General features: G+C 53.0%; 6 protein-coding genes across 6 annotated transcripts; 4 read left to right on the forward strand and 2 right to left on the reverse strand.

Moving 5' to 3' along the window:
• Nucleotides 1-700: 700 nt before the first annotated feature.
• On the reverse strand, nucleotides 701-5,499 carry ACET3X_002709 (uncharacterized protein; the record flags this gene model as incomplete). Its single annotated transcript, XM_069449481.1, has 2 exons — nucleotides 701-749; nucleotides 809-5,499. The coding sequence occupies 2 exons, from the start codon at nucleotides 5,497-5,499 to the stop codon at nucleotides 701-703; spliced, it is 4,740 nt and encodes a 1,579-aa protein (XP_069309256.1).
• Nucleotides 5,500-6,108: 609 nt separating this feature from the next.
• On the forward strand, nucleotides 6,109-7,199 carry ACET3X_002710 (uncharacterized protein; the record flags this gene model as incomplete). Its single annotated transcript, XM_069449482.1, has 2 exons — nucleotides 6,109-6,230; nucleotides 6,287-7,199. The coding sequence occupies 2 exons, from the start codon at nucleotides 6,109-6,111 to the stop codon at nucleotides 7,197-7,199; spliced, it is 1,035 nt and encodes a 344-aa protein (XP_069309257.1).
• Nucleotides 7,200-7,566: 367 nt separating this feature from the next.
• ACET3X_002711 (uncharacterized protein) lies at nucleotides 7,567-8,213 on the forward strand (the record flags this gene model as incomplete). The annotated part of the gene is made up of 2 exons (XM_069449483.1): nucleotides 7,567-7,840; nucleotides 7,897-8,213. The coding sequence occupies 2 exons, from the start codon at nucleotides 7,567-7,569 to the stop codon at nucleotides 8,211-8,213; spliced, it is 591 nt and encodes a 196-aa protein (XP_069309258.1).
• A 937-nt stretch (nucleotides 8,214-9,150) lies between these two features.
• ACET3X_002712 (uncharacterized protein) lies at nucleotides 9,151-10,651 on the reverse strand (the record flags this gene model as incomplete). The annotated part of the gene is made up of 4 exons (XM_069449484.1): nucleotides 9,151-9,183; nucleotides 9,423-10,306; nucleotides 10,356-10,542; nucleotides 10,619-10,651. The coding sequence occupies 4 exons, from the start codon at nucleotides 10,649-10,651 to the stop codon at nucleotides 9,151-9,153; spliced, it is 1,137 nt and encodes a 378-aa protein (XP_069309259.1).
• A 2,512-nt stretch (nucleotides 10,652-13,163) lies between these two features.
• On the forward strand, nucleotides 13,164-16,393 carry ACET3X_002713 (uncharacterized protein). The gene is made up of 12 exons (XM_069449485.1): nucleotides 13,164-13,309; nucleotides 13,366-13,500; nucleotides 13,569-14,554; nucleotides 14,605-14,663; nucleotides 14,719-14,747; nucleotides 14,799-14,818; nucleotides 14,883-14,898; nucleotides 14,949-14,976; nucleotides 15,031-15,105; nucleotides 15,420-15,454; nucleotides 15,505-15,568; nucleotides 15,879-16,393. The coding sequence occupies exons 1-12, from the start codon at nucleotides 13,209-13,211 to the stop codon at nucleotides 16,299-16,301; spliced, it is 1,971 nt and encodes a 656-aa protein (XP_069309260.1). The 5' UTR covers nucleotides 13,164-13,208; the 3' UTR covers nucleotides 16,302-16,393.
• A 393-nt stretch (nucleotides 16,394-16,786) lies between these two features.
• On the forward strand, nucleotides 16,787-18,501 carry ACET3X_002714 (uncharacterized protein). The gene is made up of 2 exons (XM_069449488.1): nucleotides 16,787-18,066; nucleotides 18,119-18,501. Exons 1-2 carry the CDS (start codon nucleotides 17,057-17,059, stop codon nucleotides 18,192-18,194), a joined length of 1,086 nt encoding a protein of 361 aa, XP_069309261.1. The 5' UTR covers nucleotides 16,787-17,056; the 3' UTR covers nucleotides 18,195-18,501.
• The last annotated feature ends 5,757 nt before the right edge of the window (nucleotides 18,502-24,258 follow it).

The raw sequence follows: 24,258 nt of genomic DNA on the forward strand, positions 1-24,258 counted from the left end.
TCGAGGGCGAAGATGACGAACAGTAATCACAAGCTTGATGATACTGGTCAGCGATCGTCGTCGAGTACTCCCAGTTCCGACTTAGCGGAAACCGACCGAATCGAGCGCGAAACGTCAACTTTGCTTCTAGCGCACCGTGGGAGCACATTAATAGCCTGACTGCACACCTGATGAAACACATGTCCTCTCCCCCCCGACTACACCACACTGCTCGCCCAGGAAGCAGACCACCACCTCGACCCTTTGCACCTTCCGTTCGAGGCCAGCCTGCAGCATGCATGCGACCGCGGCATTACTCCCCCGGGTCGGTCTTATCTGCAAAGCCCTGCCAACACATGCATAAACTAGCGGGGTTGAGGCTGCCATGTTTCTTGGCGAGGCTGCGGGCCTGGGGAAGCGATTGGCCTCCTCCCTCGGCTGCCGCCAATACATGTCCAGCTCACAGCACCGGCGAGCCACGTCTTGTTTAGGCAAGGAAAAAGCAGATGGTATATTGCTCTAAAAGTGACATGTCAACCACACAACGCCGTGTCATGTCATCATAGCCCAGCCCAAAATTACCGGAAACAAAAAAGAGGCGGGCATAATTCGGCCGTGAAGACGACCTGGATGCAGCCATGTGTCATGAAATGCCGCAACCGCGCCCGTGCCAGCCATCTTGCTCATATCCAAAAGCTTTGGGTACTGTCACGCTGTAGTATTAATTGCGCTGAGCAGACTGTATGAGTTCGTCGACATCGAGATCCCGCCTGACACACTCACATCAGTGTGATTGAAACACAGCATCGCAGTCCTAGTGACCACTCACTCTCTGATTTGCGCCTTCAAACCAGCATTCTCTCGCTTCAATCGTGCGTTTTCTTTTCGCAGCCGCGCAAGCTCCTCTTCGCTCGCCTTCAACCGTCGCTCTACTTCTTCGCTGGCCCTTCCTTTGCGAGCGCTGCTTGTCACCTTTTCCAGCTCTTCGTTGAAGCGCGCGTACAATGCCTCGTTTTCCGCGTTCACGTCACGGTACAACTGATCCAGGTGCTTGCACCGTGCTTCCGACACTTGTAGCGACGAACTAACATCATTCGATATTCCTGCTGTACGTGCCGACAGATTGTCCAGCGTCGCTTTGAGCTTCTCCAGCGTGGCAATGCGATGTTCAGCTGACCTTGACGGCGTGCCTCCTGACACCAATGATGGAGCCGAGCTTTGTGTCGTCAGGCGTGGTGTGCTTCTAGCACTCAGCTCCTGGCCGATGGCGCTCAACTCGTTCTGCAGAGCTTGCGAAGCTGAGTCGATGTCGCGTTGTTGAGTTTGAAGCCGCTCGCGCAGCTTTTGTGGCGATTGCATCCTCAACTTCTTGGGAGAGTTTCCTGTCAAGGGAGTGCTTGGTTTGGTTGGGGATCGCGGCGTCGAAGGTGGCAGCTTGACAGCGTTGCCAGATCCGTTACGCTCATGCAGACCGGCGCTGGTAGTCGGCCTTAGATTTGGAATAGTCGGATTGCTGGGAAGATTTAGGGCATTGGGTATTCCAGAGATGGTCTCGCTTCGCTTCTTCGTAGGACTGTTTGATTTGATTGTGACTTCATCCATGACATCTGGCTTCATGGTGACCGATTTGCCCCTGACGTGGGCTGGACGCTCTGTCCCGACAGCAGCTACATTCTCTTTCTTGTCCGGTCTCTCTACCCGCAATGGTGAACCGAGTCGCGTAGGCGTCGGTATCGACGATGTGTGCTTGTGGAGCGCCAGCGTGGCGGCCGCAGGAGCCAGCGGGGACTCACCGATCTGCCGAGTCTCATGGCGTAATGAAGGATCAACTTTGCGAGGAGTCTGTGGGGACCACGCGGGCACATCGTCAGCATCCTGTAGTGTCTTGAGATCACTCAAAGAAGAACGACGCTTCTTGCGGGGAGGCCCAGCAGTGGGAGGTACCTCTCCAATAGTCCCAAGATTACCCACGAATCCTCGACCGTTAGCATTTGAGCTTGGATTCGGATTTGGATTTGAGTTGGCATTTTCAAACGTGAAAGCGCCGAGAACAGTTGGACGATCGCGAGAAGACGGGCGCTTGGGCGACAGGCGAGCAGCAGCGTCTATCGAGTTAGAACGAGCAAGATGCCCAGGGCCAGACCTTCCTATGCTGGATGGTTGGAGGTCTGTTCCGTGGTTGTTCTTGCTCAGAGAGCGCCAGAGCGAGCCTACCTTGGACTCCTTTTCCGACTTGCTGTTCTCTCGCTCCAGGGTACCAAATCCAAAACGCCTCCTCAATGACGTGTTGGAGTTGAACGAGCCCGCCACTGCATATCGACTTTTCGAGTCCATGGAACCCCAATTGGGGGTACTGAACCCAGGTGTCTCGGGCGGGAACAGTGCGTCGATATCTTGTACAAGGCGATCCATAAGAGAGATGAAATCGTTTGCATTGCCTGCGGGCACTAGCATCTCGGCAAATGCCGCAGTAAGAATACCTCGATCGCCATCATTGCTCGTGCCATCCAGCAGCTCCGCCAGAAGATTGATAACTGCCCGGAATGCTCGCTGATTGGGGGGTTGAAATTGATCAAAGGTGTATTTGAAAAAGTCTTCGAACTCATCAGGTGGCATGCTGTCTGACCGCATCTGCAAAGAGACCAACGTGGCATGCGACAGCACAGGGCCCATTCTCTCTTTCCAGGCAACGCTCAGGAACTTCTCAAACACTGCGAACAAGACATCCACCGAGGATTGTCCTGCAAGTTCAAGGTTGGTCGGGTTTTCCAGGAGTGTGTTGTACAGCTCGTTGACGGCAAGTTCATCTGCGACAGCTCTAGCACGGACAGAGCGCCCAACAATGTTGCCTTTGCGTGCATGTAATGCCAGAGTCAAGTTTGCCAAGGTATCTTCAAGCTTCGCGAAGGGATCGGCCGGCGCGGCACTGTTGAGGGGGATGCTCTTAGCTGTGCTGGACGAGGTAGGACGTGACATGTCCCCGTCGTGACTGTGCGTACGGGTTGATCCAAGTTGAACAGGAGGCGCCATACGCGGTACCTCTCCCATAGTATGAGCATTGCGCTGCAGTCTGCGAGAACCTCCTCCCTCACGGTTTATGCTGCCACTGAAGTTACCCACGCTACCGCCGAAAAAACTAGACAGCATCTTCACTGGAGAGTGTGGCCGGCTCTTGCTACCTGTTTGTTGTTCTGTCTCATACATCTCTAAGGCGAGTGATTTGAGTATTTGCTTGTTCCGGAGAAGATACGCATCGGCTAGCATAGGGTTCTTAACACTGTTGCGCAACTGGAAGTAGTTGGCAAGTCGCTTCGTGAGGACAGGTCGAAACTCCTGGTCGGTAAGCTTGTCGCGTGCCGTGTAGCCGTTGGCACCGTTTGACTCTAGCAGATAGAGTCCGTCTCCAAGCATGATGATCGTGACAGTAAGCTCGACACCATTCTCTCCAACTGAGATGGGCTTGATGAACTTTGACCCTTCGACTAGGACTTGTACTCTTGCAGGTTCTCTTCGACCTTCAATGTACTGGCCGCCAGTCTCTTCAGCCACGGATGAAAAGAAGCTCAGATCGCCTGGCAAGTTTCGAACGTCCCATTTTCCGCCATCTCGCTCCGCTTCCGAGAATCTGCCTTCGACGCGAGCCTTGGTAAGCTCCTCGGTGACTTTGTGCCCTTTACCCTCATAGGCGCCTTGCAAGTAAAACATACGAATGCCAAGCTTTTGGCGGTCTCGACTTCTTGGTCGTCCGGCTTGGCTGGCGAGCGGCACAGGCGACAAAAGCTGTAGGATGTTTCCCTCCGAGTGTTCGCTAAGGAAGACATCGCTGAGACTTAGATGTTGATGGAAAGAGAGCTCCGTAGTACCATCGAATGATTCGGCAAACTTGGGGTTGTCCAGCTCGGCGAGCAAGCCACGTGCGTTGATTGAGCTGTCCTCCGACTTCTGAAGAAGCACTAAGAAATCTGTAAAGATGATCATGATGCCAGAAATCGTAGCGGGTCCAGACAGTTCCCCGTGGTATGGTGGAGACAACTCCACGCAATCAATGACTGAAATGAGCCGGCCTTTAGGATTGAATCCAGACGGCCATGAATTGACCATCTTGCGCAAACGATCAAACACTCTGATCTGCGCTGCTGTAGGACCTTCTCTTGTGCATATGTCCGAGATCATATCCCTCGCCTTCAGGAACAACCTGATCGCAGGATGTCTGACTGGCAGTTGTTTGATGATGTTGTCAATGTACAGATTGTATCGCGGCAGGCGTTGAACTGGCTCGATCAGCATAGATGTAAGTCGCTGCTCGCCAGTCTCATAGACTCGTTTTGAGAAGCTGGAGGCTGGTTCTTTTGTAAAGTGCTTTAGCAGCTGTGAAAAGTCACCGTGAGCAGCCATGTAATCGGTATAACAGTCGGCGAACTGCGGTAGCCACTCAAGAAGAGCCCTGGCAACAGCAGCAGCTCCGGTGACGTCCGGTGCGTCCTTCTGTCCACGCAATGGTGCGATATAGACGTCGTCTGTTGCCGTCTCGATATCCTCAATCGCGCCGTTCTCCGACTCCTCTAGGATGGTACGTATGGCATCCAGGAATTTGGAATTGACTTCCAGTATCTTGTCAAGGCTGGGGGGGAACAAGCCTCGTAGCGCGTGTTCGGTGGGGCTGGAACTCGAGCTTGACCTCTGCTTCGCCTTCTCTCGAAACTCGACCGCTACAGTGTGGACCAGCTCGTCCAACTTGCTCACATAGTTCTCCTCTGTGTCCAGTAGCTCACACATCTCGCGCCGAAGAGTTTCCTTTTGCTTCCTTGAAAAGGATTGCGATCGGTTGAGGGCGGTTGGTTTTGAGGGCGCGCGGCGGAGTCTGGATGTGGGGAGGAAGGCGGCATCTCCAAATAGCTTGACGACTGGTGCGTACTGACCGTACCGCTGTTTGGCCAGATCTTCTTCGAGGTCTTCAAATTGTCCAGACTCCCGTGTTTCCAGCTTCTGGATGCTTCCCTGGGGTAATACTACATCCAGATCAATCCAGGACAGCGTCTGTTCGCCCAAAGCATGGCGCACGTCTACTATGACATCTGCGACATTTTCAAGCTTGATCATCCTGGCAGCGACAATGGCGGCGTGCGCCTCGGAGAAGAGCCTGGGGGCCATGGGCAGGTTTTCCGAGGAGTTGTACCGCTTCTCCCAAGCGCCCTTGATCTCCACGGGCAACTCGAGGAAGTACTTGTACAGGCTAAAGGCGAGACCGCGACATATCTCGTCGCCCTGTTCCTCGCGCGGCAGACATGTGACGGCATTGTAGTAGGTGGCCGTGGGCGATATAATCAAGCGGGCGAAGCTCTGGAGGCCGGCTGGTGTAAAGACATGGGTCTGGATGCGCGAATGCGTCGCCTGTGTGGATGTGGCCGTCGGGCCGTAGAAGATGAGCACGGGGGAATCCGAGAGCAGCTCGTCTGTCGTGTAGAAGAGCGACAGATCGTCTGCAGAGAGGGCGGCGGGCTCGGGGTTGATGACGACCATGGTGCCAATTGCGCGGAAACGAGTGACGGCTTTGGCGCCCGGGAATTAGACAGGTGAAGAAGACAATTAGTACAGTGGTTGCATGGCGCAGCCGCAGCCGCAGAAGCAGACGGGGAGGGGAGGGGAGAGGAGGGCGGTGTTGTTGTTGTCGTGTTGTCGTCGTGGGCGCCGTGCTAGGAAGCCATTGGGGTAGAGAAGGCACAGTGGAGGCGCGTCCCGGGTCTAAACAACAACAACTCCCATGGATCTTGTTGAAGCCCGAACCAAGAAAGCGGGCATGCGGCTGCGACCAAGCGCGGGTGGGAAGCTGCAGCGCGAATAACCACGGTGCCACTGTCTGCCACAGGTGCGACAAGCAGAAGCATGGGGTTCCCAGCAAGCGGCCGCAATGACAAGTATTTTTGGCTGCCAAAATGCTGCCCTTGCAGCGTATCGTCCGAGCCGTGTGGCTGCTAGTTGCACATCGCCGCACCCCGCAGTGTCCACAAACAAAAACCCGTCGTCGTCGTCGTCGTCGTCGTCATAGCAGCTGCCGCCATGAGATGAGGCTCTGCCGCATGTCCAGTGTGCCAGCAGTCTGATTCCCCCAGTGGTGCCGTCCATCGCGACATGGCCACGCAGCAGGACGAAGGCGGTGTGCCCTTCTCCATAGCACACCAACAGCAGCATTTCCGCCTGCTCGAGCTGCCCCCGGAAATTGTTGAGCTGATAGACGCGCCCAATCCTCCGCTGTAGGTGCGCTGACCCGTCGTTTCCATGCGGATACCCTTCTTACTGCAGACGCCAGGCTTTCTATCAAATCCCACGCCCAGTCCGCCGCTTCTGCCACGTCCAATGCGAAGCCCGCATATGCTGTACTTTGTACGCCGAACAAGTCTTTCCAGCTGCGCCAGGTCCAGACGTCCAACTCGCTCTTCCTAACCCAGCCTGCCCTCGAAGCCCGTGGCAACGAGATACCCACCCCTGCCACACGCGCCATTGCCCTGTGCACCGCGACACTCGAGGCCCACACGTCGACTGCGTCTGCCGCTGCCCTGTTGAGGGAGGTGCTGCCGGTGTACGACATCGTTGCCGGGGACGTCGACGCGACCAGCAACGGCAGGAGCAAGATCAGCATATACAACCATCTGCCCGTATCCAATGGGGAGTGCCAGGCGGCATGGGATGAACTGATGGCATTCGAGGCGGATGGCGGCTCCTACCAACCCTCGCCCAACGCCCTCTCGCAAGTGTGGAGATCGATCAACGCTGCTGCGCTGGCCGAAGGCATCAAGCTGGATGCGCAGTTCTTGACCAACGACATTACCAAGGCTGCAGCTGAAGAGGGACATCCGCCAGGTCTCATAGAGGCTGTGTTAGCGTATCTGTCCGTGGAAGATGCTAACAAGAACGGGCCGTGGTCATGTCTCGACAGAGCAAAGACAGTCGCCTTCACGGGCAGGACGTTGCTAGAAGCCAGGCACGGTAGTGACTTCCTCATCGCTGACTTCACCGACACGTGGGAGGACCGCCTGCCTGAAGTATGGCGCAAGGACGCGCAGCTCAGCGCCATCGAGGGCATCTACGACTTCCCCACCGATACGACCATCAGGGCAAAGAGAAAACCCTCCACAACGTCTGGTACGGACAGTCAAGTAGCGGCCATGAAGCCATCAGCGCGGAAATGGCACGAGAAGTTTGCCAAAACGCGGAACAAGTAAAGCATGGCTGCATCTCACGGTTGGTAATGGCGTCGCGCACGTGATCGCGTGCGGCGCGTTTCTACCGGCATCGGAAAGTCCAACTGCCGACCGCTACCTGCTTGACTAAGGCAAAATTCGTCAGCTGCGAGTGGCTAATCGCTTTTCAGAGGTAAGATTATGCAAAACATAGATACCCTAAACTATCCAAACTATATCGTCTTATCCTCTTCAAGTGCTTTTCCAGACTTTTCTTCTCCAGCGTATGAAGCGTGTTCAATTCTTGGCATCCGTCATCAGGCTTCCACCTCGACCAGCTCTGGCACAGTTTGGCAGGCATCACTTCACGACCAGCCCTACACTACAACAACCAATCCCTCCTGCAAACATGGCAACCATCTCAGGAGATGACGGCCCTACTGCGCCAGCCCCTCCTGTAGTCAATGATCCGAATTCCACACCTGCGACTAAAGAAGAGAAGCCTCTACCCAAACTCTCGCCATCCGAGTTTCGCCAGTATAACAGGATGGCCGACCATATGAATTACTTCCACGATAACTTCCGCGCGACCTGGAAAGTTCTCCATGGGGCTTGTGAGGCGCAGAAGAGGCCCAAGAACATGTCCATCCGCCAGTTCATCAGCATGGGCCAGCAATTCTGCCGTAAGCACCAGATTGCAAAGCTCTGGAATATACTCATCTAACAATCCGAACAACAGACCACCTCACAGTGCATCATACAATAGAAGAACAGCACATCTTCCCAGTACTGGCCAAGAAGATGCCTGCTTTCAAAAAGGAGCTCGAGCTCCTCACGCAGCACAAGCAGATCCACAAGGGTCTCGATAAGCTGGAAAAGTATCTCGAGGAATGTGAGAGCGGGGAGCGCGAGTTGCGATTGGGTGAGTTGAAGGAGATTCTGGATTCATTCGGGACTGTATTGTGGCAGCATCTGGACGACGAGGTGAAGCAGCTGGAAGCGGAGAATATGAGGAAATACTGGAGTCTAGACGAGATGAGGATGATTCCTATGTAGGGTGGATTTCTCTTGTTGGGTTTTAGACGAATTGTGAGCGATAAAGCGAAGCAGGCATAGAGAGGTTGAAGTACTGTCGACTTCACGCCTAGGAGTACCTGCAATTTCACGACCGACTATTATAGTTTCAACGTTGACCAACCACCGACATCTGTCTAAAGACCCTTGTTTCTCTCATCAGGCATTCATTCCCCGACACAAAACACCAAATGATGCAAACTCCCAAAGCTAACGCACTAGCGCGACCCTACCTCTCCTCGAAACAAGTGACAGCAGACCAAGCGTTCCCTGAGGCACATTCATATGCGTTTCGCGCTATTGATTTGTTTTGAAATCTTATTTCCAGGTACAGTGTCCGGGTTGCTGGGAGGGGACCCGCGGCACTAAATTAGTTTGCAGATCCTGGGTCAGGGTACTGCCCAAAATGCGGTTGCTGACGTAGAGGCGTGGCAGAGGTCTGGACGGTTGAGGGTCGTGATATGCTTTGTCTGGTCTGATGAGAAGAAGAAGCAATATCCGATATATCGTTGCTTGTAGAGCTACTATTGTACATGTACGAGGAAAAAGGCAAAATACTATAAAGTCTATGTAGACGGCCATTGACTTCATGACAAGACGAGACGGGGTATGTTGAACAAAAGGAAAGAGTTTTGCTGCGCAGCAGTAATATTATACCTTTTCATCCCCCCCAAAACGCCTTCGCTGTAAACACTATCGCACAAACCTATATATGTCCTTGCGAGCTCATTGAGGGAGCTGCAAACCAATCATACTTCTCTTCTTCAGACTGAGAAAACGTCTGGGGCTGCGGAATTCCCACTCGATTCTCGGTGTCCATCCACTCTCGCTGACGACGTTGGGTATGCTAGGTGCACCGCTATCGCTCCGTTGGTGATATGCTAGTTGAGGTGGCTCCAATTCGTCTCGTGTCGTACGACTAAAAACGCTCCTCGTCGGACTCCTGCTGATGCTAAAAGCCGACTCAGTAGGACTAGGGAGTTGCTGCCACGGTCCGCCTAATCTCTTAATGATCCTTCCCTCTTCGCTTTCGCGCCACCGCTGCTTCTGTTCTGCGGTGGCAAAGGTGGCCAATGTACTGGTGGATTTGCTGATGAACGAGGACAGGCGTTGAGAGACAGTGGAGCTGCGTGCTGATCTCTCCGTCGATTTTGGTGGCACCAGAGAACTACGGGCTGAACTCCTGCGTACCTCCATCTCTGGTGGCGCGAGAGAGCTGCGTAAAGAGTTTCCAAGGTCAATCTCTATGATCCTGGGTGCGGCAAGCTCTTCAACCTTCTCATCGTTGATTTCCTTTTCTTCTTCTTCGCTGATGGTCTTCAGAGATCTCCCATCATCTTGTTCACTATCCGAGGACGTAGGTCGTGAGTCTTGCATTTCCACGTCGTGCACCTGTGGTCTAGCATAGCTGCCTGGCCCCTTTGCGCCATTGGGAATGTGCCAGCGGAGATCAACGCGAAGTATGGCATACATGAGTACGGTCTGTATTTCAACGAGGAAGTTGAAGATGTAGAATGGTGCCTTGCCGAGATATCCGGGTAGAGGTTGCGATCGCGGGACTGGTGCCTGCAAAGTAACGCCACAGCGAAACCATGCGCCGATCGAGAGAAGCGTCGTGCTGATCAGGAGAACTATGACCTTTGTGCGGAGACGGCCGATACCGAAGCGGTCGAGTGGCGAGTAGGGGATGAGCAGTGTAAGCATTGTAATCGGTAAAGGTAGCATCGCGATGATGGCAAGAAACGTTGCGCCGTATTGCTGGAAGCCGCGGTCGGTAGCTCGAGTGCTTGGATTGAGGGTATAGAAGCTCTGAACGGTGGCTGTGATGACAGTGATCAGTGTCAGACCGATCAACACATAAAGAACCTTGAATGCGATTCCAAAGGCAGGATGCCAGCCAACTGATGGATGCGTCGATCTCACTAGACGCACTGCGAAAATAATGTTGATGACGAACAGGATGAGGACACCAGCTGCGACGAAGACTTGCGCAGCGATGGCAAGTGGAACGTTCGTTGGGTTCGAGACTGATGCCAGTCGTAGTATCGATGTTAGTACGCGCTCCATGCAAAAGCCTTTGGAAAAATCAGTCTCCAATCTCCCCGATTTTGCAACAAGACGTACCGAAGATGAAGATGTTTGGTAGGAACTTATATCCTCGTGCTCTATTCTTCTGGAATATCTTCATGTGCACCGCCGCTCCAACCATGAAGAAGAACATGAAAACTGTTTGAGCTGGGATATCGACGCGCTTGACTGGAGCTCCACCCGACGGCCATATCATGGGAGGATATGGAGGTCCTTGTGCTGCCTTTGCTATGTTAGTGACTAATTTGCATTGAAGTCGTGATTCCATGGGGCCAATCCATGTTGTAGTGTAGACTTACCATAGAAGGAGGCATGCCGCCCTGCGATGCCATGATACTGCTGAATGATGATCAGGTCGCCTTGTTGAATCGGATATGCTCCGCCGGCGGACACCAGGGCAATGGACCTGGGCAAGAAGACTAGTCAATAGTCAAGATACCAGGACGTCACGGCGGTATGGAAACCTTCGCGCAGGGAGGCACGAAGCTCGCCATATATATCGCACCGCACCATAACAGTCATCACCCCACTCAGGTCAACACGCCAACAAAACATTTGTACTGTGTTTTGTCCATGCGTTCAAACAGTAGTGTGGTGTTTGATGTTAGCGTTTGAATCGCGAGGCCGAAACAACGGTCGCTGCGCTACCTATTTTGGGGCTACCGCTAGAACCATGTCAGGCATCCAGGCCTTTTCCTCACCACGACGGCCCTGCCTGCGTTGTATTAATTCCAGGTGATCCCAAACTGCGGTCTGCATAATGCCGTCAGTTCAGGCTCTGGGTGTTGCATATGAGGTTAGATCCAGGCTATAAGAAAATCAGCGACTGGCTTCCACGATCAAGCAAAGCGTCCTTGCATACTCACATAGCAAGGTAGTGTTGAAGGCATTGACTTTGGGAAGTCGACATTGTGAAAAGGCGGTCGCTGATTTGATCTATTGCTGTCTCAAATGTTCACAGGGGTTATCAACATACGTTGACGATGTCGGCTTAGCGTTCGAACGCAGGTCTGTAGTCGTGCTATAAGTAACGTTGCTAACAAACCATGACTATGTTCTAGGCTGGATCGCAAATTCTTTGGTAACCGTTGGCTGTTCGCATTCCTCTCTCGTCTTTCTCGCGCCGATTCTCCGCTCGCATTTTTGCTGCCTCTACGTACCAAACATAGTCAGACTAGACTTCTCGTCCTAGTGGCTTGTATCGAGGCTGAATTTGTTGTTATTGATCTTGATCTTGCTTTACACCTTTACATGTATTATCGCAGGTCACGGCCAGCTGTTGTTGCTGTCAAAAATAAGACCTATGTGTGAAAGTGTATAGCCAATCTTATTAACCTCATCATTATCATAACTCTCTTGAGATATAACGTAATTCCCATTGTTCCAGCTCCGAACGCGCACCAAATTTGCATCAAATTGGAGCCGCCGTATTAGGGACTTGATGAAGTATCAACGCATCGCTTCGTTTTGGGCACCTTCAATTACCACATTAGCCTCCAGAACGCTGCGTGTCCTCGTCAAAATTAATTGTCCGGCTTCTGGATTGGGGTGAGTATCTCCGGGTCTGCTTGGAGGAGGTAGAGCATCGGGTTGTGTTGTGTGATCCGCATCCAAAACAGCAGAGATAGCCATGAATTAGTATGGGGATACAGACAAGGGCCCAGCTCCTAGAGCTAACTCGCGCATAGGGGTAGACTTTTGCCGCTTGGTCGATATTATCCCTCTTCGACGGCTTGATCTTTTTGTGAAAGTGAGCTGGAGTTCAGAGCCGACGAACCCATCATGAGCATTTTGGAAGCCTAGGTGATATTGTAATTTGCCCGTGGGTCGAGGCGAGGGAGCCTGAAAGGGCTTTGCGATACTTTTTAAGATTATGGTATTTGGTGAGCGGACAGCGTTCAGCAAGTGAGTTTTACGAGGTGATGGTTGGCGTTTAGTGATGATCAAGTTGCGAGTGGTCTATGCAATTGTCAGCAGTTTTAGCATCAATATGACGCTGAATTACTTCATTGCTCGATATACCTGCGAAACGCATTTGACTCTCCTCGATAGGATCGATCACAGCGATGGGGGCAGCAAAGCTGACGATGGCATCCTGAGGTCAAGCAGTGTTAGCTAGTCACAACCTCGTCACAATGGCATCTGCGAAAACTCCCTACACCCGGTATAGGCAGTCCATCTAGTGTTGTTGTCCGTAATAAAGCGAGCTCGTTGACTGGTAGCCGCCTTTTCGGGATGCTTGATAGCCCTTTGCTTTTTTCCGATGTTTTTTCCACCGTGGTAGTTGCTGGGATAGAACCTTCTGATGTCTTTTCTTCTTTCTCGTTGACATGATTTTCCAATGGTTCATCCATCGCGGCCTCTTCGACCACATCGAACATGATGGCTCTTGTCTCCGTCGGTGCTTTTGAGGCTGACACTAGCGGTTCATTGTACGCTTCCAGGACCGGTTCGTCGCAGTGGACTCGAGGATGTAGCGGAACAGAAGACCCAGCTGGTTCGTTCATCATCTCAGGACACCGCCTGAAGCGTGACGGACGGGCTGGCATTTCCCCATGTTCCACACACTGGAGGAAAGCGCTCAGTCGCAGACGATTGCCCACAAAGTTAGCATCATGCGCCATAGCGGATAGGATGATGGGTCAAGTGTGAGTCAGTGAGAGTATAGGGGAGTTGTATTTGAAGCTGCGTGATGTCCATACGGACATCAAGAGTCTGTCATGTGAGCAGGCGAGGTCAACAGCAGAAGGAAAGAGTGATGGCCGCCAAGAAAGCTATGACCATTGCGGGTACATCCGCGTCCCCACCGTGGACGCGTCGCGAATCTTTGCGAAGTCTCCATGCCACAGGATTCTCTCAATTGCAAGCTACACCAAAGAATAATCGGCCATGTCAATGCCGTCCACACCGAGATGGCCTGCAGATGAGACAGGTGTGCCTGAGATAGTCGGTGACGAGTGCTTCGGAGACTTGGCGGACAAACTGTGCCAGTCAGTTCATGCATGTGAATGCGCCATTCAGCTGCAGTAACCTGACCCGAGTTCAGATTTTTTGAGCATACCATCAAGACGCCGCATGGTTTCGAAGACTTGCGTAGATCGCAGGAAGGCAAGGCCCTCCAGCCTCTCATCCTCTATTTATCCACCCAAGTCGACCACCCTGCCCTCGTATCCGCTCTCCTGTACGTCGAAGCAACCTATACCAAATCAATGGAACACCAATGAGTAAATAGAGCTAACTGGCCTAAAGCGCTTTGAAAGGGCATTTCTCGGCCTTGGAGGAATCCAGCGACGAACCGGGCGTGAACGAAGCGCGTGGCTATGCATGCGAATTCGTCGCCTGGCAATTCTTGACAAATCTGAAAGAGGCAGATATCATCGAGTCTTTACTGGTAGAACTCCCGCCTGCAACAGCTCCGAACACCCCAGATACATCGAGCCGCCATCACACGTACGACGACGAGCGCGATTTCCCACATGCGGACGAGCGGTCGCCTCTGCTGCCAGTATCCAGCGTATCCAACGGCGATTATTTCGGACACAGCGGCTCTTCCGGATCTCGCTTCGGCTCGTTGATGTCGAGATGCGAGAACCTCAGTGCGCTGGAACTTGCGACTGTATCCGGTGCGAAGAAGTTCCTATCACAAAGACCAGTCCAGAAGATCCTCAATGGCTTGTGGAAGGGCGACATCGTGTTCTGGGAGACCCTTAATCTACACTCGGAGAAGAAACCGAAGAAGTACAATCGGAAACAGGCCGACCCATTTTCACGTCTGCGCGTCCCACTTTATCTGAAAATATTCGAGACGCTGTTCTTTGCGGCATTCTTAGGTTTATACTACGCAGTGCTGGTGCAGCGCAACAACACCAGGGTGACCATCCCTGAGATACTTCTCTACATATGGATCGCCAGCTTCGCATACGATGAATTTGCCGACTGGATTGATGCGGGGCAGACTTCCTTCTACGCCTCGGACTTTTGGTGGGCCTGGGACATCAGCATTGTCGTCGTCGGCTTGGTGTTCTGTATCATGAGGATCGTGGGATTGACTACATCCCACGCTGCAACCATCGATCTCGCATATGACGTACTCGGACTGGAGGCCCTTTTCCTCGTGCCGCGCATCTTTGCTCTCTTGAGTCTCAATCGTTACTTTGGAACCCTCATACCATGCCTCAAGGAGATGACGAAGGATTTCGTCAAGTTTCTGTCCCTTGTAGTCATTTTGTATCTAGGTAAGCCATCCGATAGTCAAGCAGCTTATGCGATGCTCACCGCAAAACAGGTTTCCTCACTACTTTCGTACTGCTAGCCCGTGATAGCAGATTCAACCCTCAGCAGATGGCAAGTTGTTCTATCGGGGCCGCCGACGTGCAATCCACTGACTCGTGCATTGTAGAGTTGGATCCTGATCAAGGTCTTTTTTGGGTATGTGGACCGACGTTGCTGTTGTTACTGCATCTGCTAACATTCCTCCAGTTCAAGTTACTTAGGATTCGGTGAGTCAAATCCCAGGCCACGACACCGCCTCCACGACTAGTGACTGACAACAGCCGCCTGCAGATGTCGCCGAAGAGATGTACGTACTTCCCCAAACAGCAGTGTTGGTGGGTCGCTAACCCTGCACAGCTCGCCGTTCTTTGGTCCCCCCGTCATGGTGAGACATTCATTTGAAATCCATGGCTTTGCAGTCTGCTGATAGACACGCTAGCTGATCTTCGTGACTCTGACGAACATACTTCTCATCACATCCTTGATATCGCTTCTGAGTAACTCGTTGAGCAAGGTACTTGGATTTCCCATTCCTTCTCATTACTCCGCATTCCCAAAGTTGCATGCATAAACATGCATGCCAAGTACAGCGGAACAACGGCCAACATTGGGTTGTCTCTATCCGTACTTTCTTTAGAGTGCATTCACACTGGGAAGCGCACCTGGTTTCTTCCGGTTGGTGTTTCGGGTGTGTGATACGGCCACATCTGGATTGCAAACCCAGAACCATGACTGTCACTTCCCACCCTGCCGCCCGTGAACAACCGGCTATATCTTATTCTCTCTTGCTATATTGCGTTCAAGAGGATCAATATTGACGAGGAAAAGGTTTTGGATCATGCGCGAGATGAGTATCTCTTCATGTACGTTGATACAACCGCAAAGCGCCACTCGACAGGCACTAACAGTACAGCTATTCCGTATACGTGCTCGAAGCATCAAGTTCGAACAGATTGACATACTTTCTGCCTCCACTGGTAAGTGTGTGATTCAGTGCTATTATCGGGAGGTTAAAGCGGGCATTAAGCGCCGGGTCGTGCAACGGCCAATCGACACAGCCTCTATGGGCATCGTGGAAACTACGCTTAGAACCAATCAGTCAAAGCTTCATGGTCTGTTCGTAAGGACGGCTTCGTCGGCGAATGCTCTGCCGTTGTCACGTCACTGGCGAGCCTTGTTCTGCCGCTCAGGCTTTCTCGACTCAAGGACGCAGTGGATCCCTGCAAACCCACGATGCATTGGAACTTACGGCTGTGCTTACCATTTGCAAGGCTGACCGGTTTCCAGAATCTCATCCCGCTAGTCATTCGACCTTTGCGGCTCGTTTTGCCCTCGGAGCGGCTTAGGAGCGTCCGGATCGTCTTGCTCAAGGCCACGCATTTGCCTCTCGTCTCTGCAATCTGGGCTTTTGAGCAGCTCACCGACACGCGGAACAACAATGTAAAAGTGACGTCTCTCAGTGGACCGCAAACACCTACGCTGCCCAAAAAGGCTTTCCGGTTGCCTGTCAATTCACCACGCCTATTGATGGCAGATGCACCAAACACACTTGGAAGGAGGCTCCACAAGCCTCAGGCTCCAGCAGGGTTTACAGAAACAGATGCTCAGTTGAAGACACTAGTCCTCAAGCTTTCGACGCAAGTTGAAGAACTTACTGCGATGGTGTCACAGGCCCAACAGCAACGTGAAGCGAGCACATCGGTCGCTTGACGGCCGGCGCTTGCAGCCGCGGGAATATAGGTACAATTTGCTAGGTATTAGCACCGCGAATTTCGGTTAAAAAATCAAGATGATGCTATCTGTCCATCTCAAGAGCTACTCAAACAAGTGCGTATGGGACTTCGGTGTTGGTGTCTCACTGTAACAACGGCATTGGGGGTGACACCTCATTGAATGATCAACGGCAGATGCAGGCAAGACATCCTTCACTAGACTGAGCAGTTTCATGGGGACGCACATCGAGCAAGGGTACGGCCGCCCTCTTCCTCTTGCGCCTCAAGCTCCGGCCGGGGCAAGGATGCTGTGTTCGGCCCGCTAAGGTCTGGCTACCCGACCGTCTGGTTCACCTACCCACCCACCCTGGCCGAGCCAGCATCCACCGCCCCCTGCCACTCTTTCATAGCCCCATGAAGCTAACAGGCGCCTGCCGCGTAGGCGGCTCGACCTCCCTGTTCATGCTGCCCGGTCTAACATAATTTCAGAATCCGCCTAACACCCAGAAGCCCACTGTTTGGACGTATTCTTTGAGAACGCACTGGCGCAGCATACAAATCAGTTCCATGTTAGATTTAGTTGCATCTTGCATTGCACAGATATAACTCGGCCCAGAACGCCCTGCAGCTGGAATCCTCACCCAGCCTCTACCACATCATTCCTACCTTTGCCTGCCTTCATTCCTCGCCAAACCGTTCAACCTCAAAGACTTGTCACGCGGTTTGCATCCATCCCTTTCACATCCTTTCACCATGTATTCGTACGCGGACCAGCCTACGCCACCCTTCAACTCGCCCTACCAACAACACCCGTCACAGACAGGCTCCCTACTGGAGTCGCCCTATCCTTCACCAGGACGACAGGAGTCGCGACCCGACTACACACACGGTCTTGGTCTATATGAAGTACAATCAGTGCAGAGCGCTCTGCCTCCGTCACCTCAACCATCGGAAAGCTGGGGTGGTCACTACTCAAACGATGCTTCTGCAGAGCCTATCGTAGAGCCATACCTCTCAGGAGCTTTCGACCATCCCGTCTCTCGTTCACCAGTGCCGTGGACTTCCGCTCAACCCTCACCTCCCACATCACCACCCCTCTACAGTCCGCCCGCCATGTCTTCTACCGCCTATTCGCCCAGTGGCCCGAAGTCCTCGGCCTACTCTGATTTGAAGATGGGCCCCTCCTCATGGAATCCGTCGGTTCACATTGGATACGGTACAGAAGCACCAGTGACAATGAATGGACCTTCGTCGGGGCGGCACCCACTTACCGTAGCCCCAGAGCGGCTCAGCTCGAACATGTACTCATACGAGCATACATACCCAGATCCCGTCATGCCTAAATACGAGCCTGCGTCAGTGTACAACTGCGATGCCCGTACTTACGAAAGGTCGCCTCCAATGACCAGCCAGAGTAGTCCACAAGGCCAGATGACGGAACCAACCGCGCGTGCCAATACAACGTCGTTGGCAAACCGTAAACAAACCCGCAATCGTCGACACACTGATCCTGCCACTGCAGCATTTCATTGCGAATTTTGCCCTAAGAGGGGCTTTGCCAGGAAATACAACCTCAGACAACACATGCTCACGCATGACACAAATCGCCAGAGGGCACATGTCTGCCCCCACCCTGAGTGTGGAAAGCAGTTCGTGCGCAGGACAGACCTAGTACGACACAACCAAAGTGTGCATACCGATGAGAAACCACATGTATGCTCCAAGTGCTCCGCTGCCTTTCCACGCAGAGACACGCTCACCAGGTCAGTAACAGTTCCAGCGATCGTGCCTTTCACCTCACTAACAAATGCTTAGACACAATACGGATGGGTGCCCCAATCGCACCCAGGCGCTAGCGGAAGACAAATTGTACGGGCGTTCGAAACTCTGATGCAGATTGATTTCAACTGCCATGCAACTTTTACTGGGTCGCTGGTGCTCGGCACAATAATGCAATTGGGTATGCAAGGCACGGGAGAGCTTGGTTGTATTGCAGCTTATACTCGAGGGGATGGATATTTTGATCGCTGACTGAGGGTGAGAAATCTGTTTGTATTGCGTGGGTGGGTATCTGTATTATGGCGTTTTGGTGCGCTCCAAAGGATGCGAGGGCGATAGACCAACTGCAGTTACGTAGTGAGGTTGCCTAGCTTCATCGCATCGTGGCCCTCTCGTTTCCTGTGCGAATATGATCACGCTTTTCTTTTTGCAACTGCTTCATGACTGCTCTGCGATATGGAAAACTCAAATGATCAAGACGCTCGTCTAACGTGACGCCTTGGCAATCCAGGTGGCTTCAAGCACGCCACCGAGATCACTACCGCAAGCCATGAAGCGCGGCCCTTGTCAAGCAGGCTAAGAGGACAAGGGTGTGATCTGTTTGTGAAATGTTGCAGGTTCTGTGCATATTAAGCGCCTTCGCTGTGAGCGATTTCGCGCAGGCCGCACCTGACTGGCCAACGACACGCTGGGGCTGTGGCACGGCGATGCAGCTCGCGGACGGGCCCATAATGCTACTAATTAGACGCAGGATGCTCTTTTGCAGGCTATATTGCTACCTGCCACTCCGGTTCAGGGCTTAGTCTGGGGCAGCTACGGCAGCAGGGACAGTAGGTGGCTGCTACTCATGCCATGCTGGAGCGTTTCTGCCATGTCACACATAGCTCCGGCCTCGCGACCCACATGACATATTAACCCCGGAAGCTGTCTCTGCAACTTACCCGTGTACTCCAAAGATTAGTCGCATAGCGTCGTCATGGGCGCTTATTGTTTGGTCGTCTGGCCTGGTCTTATCTGGCTCGAGCCATGTCGGCGCGTTGGCCGCAGCCCTTGACAGCGCTAGTCCCCCTACGTCACGGCAGCCAAGCTCCTCCCACTGTGATCCCCCCAGCGACCTCCCCGTTCTGTCCTGCTCGTTTCGACGCGTCTCTTTTCGCTTACCCTTCCTTTCGCTTTGCATCAACCTAGAACCCGTCGCAATAACGGCCTTCTGCTGCCTAACCCGGGCTTCTGGGTCGCAGCCAGTTCCGCGGCTGCACGCTTTTTGGCCCCCTAACATGCCTTCCCCTCTTGCGCACTGATGCAGGCGATGCGATCAGCGTCTTGCTCAACCCCATCGGATTTCGCATGACGGCATCGAATCAAAGGGAGCCGAATCGAGCACGATGTGCTCTGACTCTAGGCGCCACTCAGGTGACGCCCATTTCATGCGAGTGACAATACTCGTATGCGAAGATACGGGACCTTCACATTCCATTCCCGCTAGCCATTCGGCCTTCGAAGCCGCGGAACAAGTCGCCTGTATCGGGCCGGAACCTCAATGCATGCTGGTCAACACTACCTTGAATGTGACACTCTGCTGCAGTGCACAGCAGTAGGTCGCTGTTCCGGCCACTGCAACGTCGGCATTTCCTCGCAGTCGAGTCCATATTGACTCTACAGTCTGCATGTATTGATGGGAACCGATGACCTGCCTATACGAGAACCGCTTCGGCCTCCGTTGTATAACGCATTCGACCCGACAACATTCCGAAAGATCTGGAGCCTGTTTCCGCCAGGTTCCACGACGGTTCGAGCATGGGCTTTTTTGTACTACAGAATCGAGCCTTGATCGTTGCAACATTGCACCGTGCGCAGTCCAAGCAGTACCGTTGACTCGGTCATTCAAACTCAACAATATACTACCATCAGTGTGGTGCAACCTATGAGGTACGTGCAATGGACTGACCGGAAAGTCCACATGCAATCTAAGCCGTCATCAACGTCCCAAGCGATCTACATGTACGTCGTATTGGGAAGACAGACGCAATAGTTGGCCACAATCTACGAAACAAACTCGACCTCGGCTGAATGTTCAGCTACATGGATCTCATGGATGGAAAGTTTGCAAATGACTTGTTTCACGAAACAAAAGTAGGGGCCAAGGTAGATGTTTGGAAGTCACTGCTGCGCATTACCACAAATCTGGCCGTTTTAAACAGGTGTAATACGGCAGTGTAGATCTGCGCAGAATGTGCGTAGGATGGCTTGGGTTGCTACCGCATCGCAAGACGCACTTACGTCCAGGTACCTGCTTGGCAAGGCTAGTGATCGTGCCTTTGCAAATGACAGGCTTGCAATCTGCTCAGATGATGTAAGAATCAGCGAGGCTGTGATTTGACAAACTGGCAACAGCCTAGTTAACATCGCGCACAGAGTGAACGGCTGAACCACAAGTTTACGATACACGGCGATTTCAACAAATCGTGTTCAGGTCGCTGGGAAACCACACACATGGCACTGGATGCACCGGATGCAATACCACGCGATGAGCATGCACGCGCTCTTGCTGGTGCGAATCGCACCTCGCAAAGCGCTAAGCGGCGCTTCTAGGGATCCAAGTCGATCGGTAGGGCGTTAAGAGGCATGGAGCTTCCGCTGCCCGCGCGAGCCGCAGAATCCCTGCTAGCTATGTGTTGCCGCGCTCTTGCTCCGCGATAGACGCCGGCTCGCTAGAGTTGCGTACAAACGCAGCTAAAAACAACGTCACATCTTGGAGGCTCACGCCCTGCATGCGCCGAACGTACGGTCCATGCAAACTGACTTTGAGCGCAAAAAAGTATATTTGAACCTCACTTACTTCCCATCGGCTCCTTTGCTCCAACACTGCATTGCCTCGTTGTGGAGTATGCAGAGCGAAAGGTGCGTGAAGTCACGGCTGGTCAGGCCCCCATTCATTCCTACATCAGCAGATATTTTCTCCGGTTCACATCGAGCAAAGACGCTGCGCTAGCGGCTTATGCTGATCCGCTGTGGAGCGTACGCAGGGCTTGTGACAGTCTCCACATTTATGTCTCCTGCCTGACTTCCGCGGTGGCTTTGAATGCCGGAGCCACACGGTTCTTGTGCTTACCCTGCGATTACGGGGCTTTGTAGACGAACACGCGATGCCTTGCGTTTTTGGGCACAAGGCATGTTTCTGCTTGAAGTAGACTGCCTCAACGATCAACTGTCCATGCGCCCATGTTGATACTTCCAAGGTTCACTTGGGGGACTACATTTATTCTTGTGGCGCCGAAACGGAAGATTATGCCACATAGCTCCGGAGCCCGTTGGAGGCTCATCAGGGTTCCTCGTGTATACTAGAAACTAACCGTGTGAATTGCCCAAGAAGGACGACTATTTCCGGGTCCGGCTTGCCTCTTCCCCGGCCAATAGAACTGCAGTGCGCACGGACTGCTTACCGCATACAGATGTCAGCCGAGCTGTATCTGGCACTCTCTTGCGACACTAATTTTATGCAAACCCACCCCAAATACCGGGAGCTGGGTACGCTTGGAATCCAACTGCAATTCTGATTGCTTGGCAGGTTACCTTCCACGATCGAACAGGAAGGCAGCGAGATGCATACTCTTTGCAGTTAGTCTGCACATCATGCACACGCCCACCAAAAAAACTGTTCAACGTCAGGAACCTCGACTCAAACGAGGCTGACTACTTTCAGGGACACGGAAAAACCACACTCTATTGCAGCTCATGTCTGTATAACTTGGTCTTACGAAAGGCACTAGTCTCGCACGCGAATAATGTTGTCGGCACCTCCGTTGACCGGCACAACCAGGTTCACTGGATTCGGAGACCATCTCCAAACAGTTAGGGCTCTTGGCGAACCTACGGCGCTGGCCTGGCTTCGGCACTTTGGTTGGATGCCGTCTTACATTGGTGCTGTACCTTTCGATGTCTGCAAAACAGGCTTGTTGAGCGTCAAGCGTCTAGCAAAAGGCGTCGAAGTGTGAGTTTCGCCCGATGGCATCCCCCGGCCCCCTTCGCAATCTTACACCGTTACGGCACAGCCAGATCGGTACGGCAGCTGGAAGCTCCCGTAACCGTTTGCTTTCCGCAAACAGACGTTCCTCCGAGATCGTCGACTCAGTGCGTGCACAACTGTGCCGCCCGATCAGAGCGAACGATGAACGCAAACCGAGCGCAGGGAGGAAGCCTTCGTGGGGGATGAATCTGGATCTCCTCATCTCGCTTGCGGGGAAGCACAACCCCGGCTTCCAGCCCAGTTATCGTACGAGCGCCGAAAACACAAATCATTCGACCTCGATATCGAGCTACGTTGCTCGCATACTGTACTGCATTTCAGATGACAACACATCCAACAGACTGGTAGCGATCTCTCGGCGTTCACACGCATTGTTACACCAATCCAGACCCAAGTCCTTCGGCAAACGACCTCGGCGAGGATATACTCACGAACCCTGGCGAGGTGCTTCGCCCAGTGCGGACTTTCCCGAGCTATGCAGCTTCACTCGTAGTTGGAGATCCCGCGAAAAGATGTCGTAGACACTGTGGTCCTAGTCCAACGACTTAACACAGATAAGAGACAACGTGCGACAGCGGTCACAGCCGGATCTGTCACGACTTTGAATGATGTCTTAGGAGATTCTTAATCCTCCATCCTGTGCGTGACCACCGCCACCACGTGCAGCGTGTTGTGCCTCTTCGTAGCCATTGATTACGCGCCTATCGGCTGCCGATCGGCATCACCTAACGTTATCATCAGTCGCCCTGCATTTAGCCCCATTTCCGCTCGTGGGATGAGACAAATGATGGATAATTGCATAAATCGAGCGGGATGATCCAACACACATTGGCTCACCTAGGCAGGTGGCAGCTGTACCCGACAAGCGATGGGCCCATTATACGTGTTAGTGGTGGACGTGAATGGCGGTAAATTTACCTTGTTAACGGTTCAGCCGTTCGCGCTTAGACGCCGCCATGGCTCGCGGCAGACAAGGCTCAAAGAGGTGCAAGCCGGATTCCGAGATTTCCATGATTCCAGGCTGTATGCTCCTGTGCTATAGGACAGTTGATCAAGCGGGCTTGGGCAGGAATCCACGCTAAATGATCCTTTCAAGCGCTCCACTTGTATCTCGTGTACCTCGGGCTTCACGTTTCGGATCCGACGACCACAACATATCGCTCCCTTGGCATTCGTCAGGTTCCGTTCAAAGGAAGACAAAGCCGAGAAAAGAGGGGAAGTGGGCTGAGACGGCCTTGCGGGAACGAGAGGAAGTGTAGGTAAGCTTCTGTGCCTCGCGGGTGAGGCTGCCATCTGGCAGCAGGTGAGGCGCCGCCCATGATCTTCTACGCAGCGGCAGAAGCAAAGCACGTCAACTGTCCAACAGCAACATACCGGTTAATGCGATGGGGACCGACGCCTGCCCTCTCCATGCAATGGTGTCAGATCATTGTAATTGAATTCTTCCCTCTGCGCTTCGAGACACACTGCGCAAGCGCGCTCTAAGCCCCCACACTATCTGATATCAAACACTGGGGCCTAGTAGCACACCAAAGAGCCAGTAGCTCTCGAGTAAGATATGCTAGATACAGGAAGGCAGTCACTGCGACGCTGCACGAATGATTCAGCAGCCACCATTTGCGAACAATCAGCCGCTACTGGAGCCATCGGCCAGTAGTGTTCGTCAGTCGCCACCACATTCAGGGCGACCCTTTGCTCTCACATGCCGTGCGAACCCAACAAGACGGTAAACGAACCTCCTTACGCCAAGGTACATCCATGGATGACAGTGAGGAGAGTGAGTCAGTAAGCCGCCATTCGTCTTTCCGACCTTGTTTTCGGCGTATAGCCAGAATGGGCAGCATACCGCATGCAAAGGCTACTGTAGAAGTCGTCATCGTCACTCTCCTCGCTAAATTTCTCCTGATGGAGAAACAGCGAGTCCCCGCCCTGCGGTCGAAAATGACATTCCAAACGTGCAAGGAGAAGTAGCAATTCTGCCGCTTCTACCCACTCACCTCGCTCTGATAAAGCCACGGGGATTGAGCGGTGAAACACACAGGTCACTTGTACCTTTGACGTATCAGCTCGACCCCTTGCGTATGGACGTGCTTTGCTTCTCATGCGCTTCGCTTCGCTTCTTTTACACGGAAACAGCATTCGTATCGTT

Source organism: Alternaria dauci, chromosome 2, assembly GCF_042100115.1.
Source record: "Alternaria dauci strain A2016 chromosome 2, whole genome shotgun sequence".
NCBI lineage: Eukaryota > Fungi > Ascomycota > Dothideomycetes > Pleosporales > Pleosporaceae > Alternaria > Alternaria dauci.

Coding starts and splice junctions, on each gene's coding strand:
- ACET3X_002714 (XM_069449488.1), top strand. CDS start 17,057: ATGTATTCGTACGCGGACCAGCCTACGCCACCCTTCAACTCGCCCTAC. Junction 18,067..18,118: donor CGCAGAGACACGCTCACCAG/GTCAGTAACAGT, acceptor ACAAATGCTTAG/ACACAATACGGATGGGTGCC.
- ACET3X_002713 (XM_069449485.1), top strand. CDS start 13,209: ATGTCAATGCCGTCCACACCGAGATGGCCTGCAGATGAGACAGGTGTG. Junction 14,555..14,604: donor TGTAGTCATTTTGTATCTAG/GTAAGCCATCCG, acceptor ACCGCAAAACAG/GTTTCCTCACTACTTTCGTA. Junction 14,664..14,718: donor GATTCAACCCTCAGCAGATG/GCAAGTTGTTCT, acceptor CGTGCATTGTAG/AGTTGGATCCTGATCAAGGT.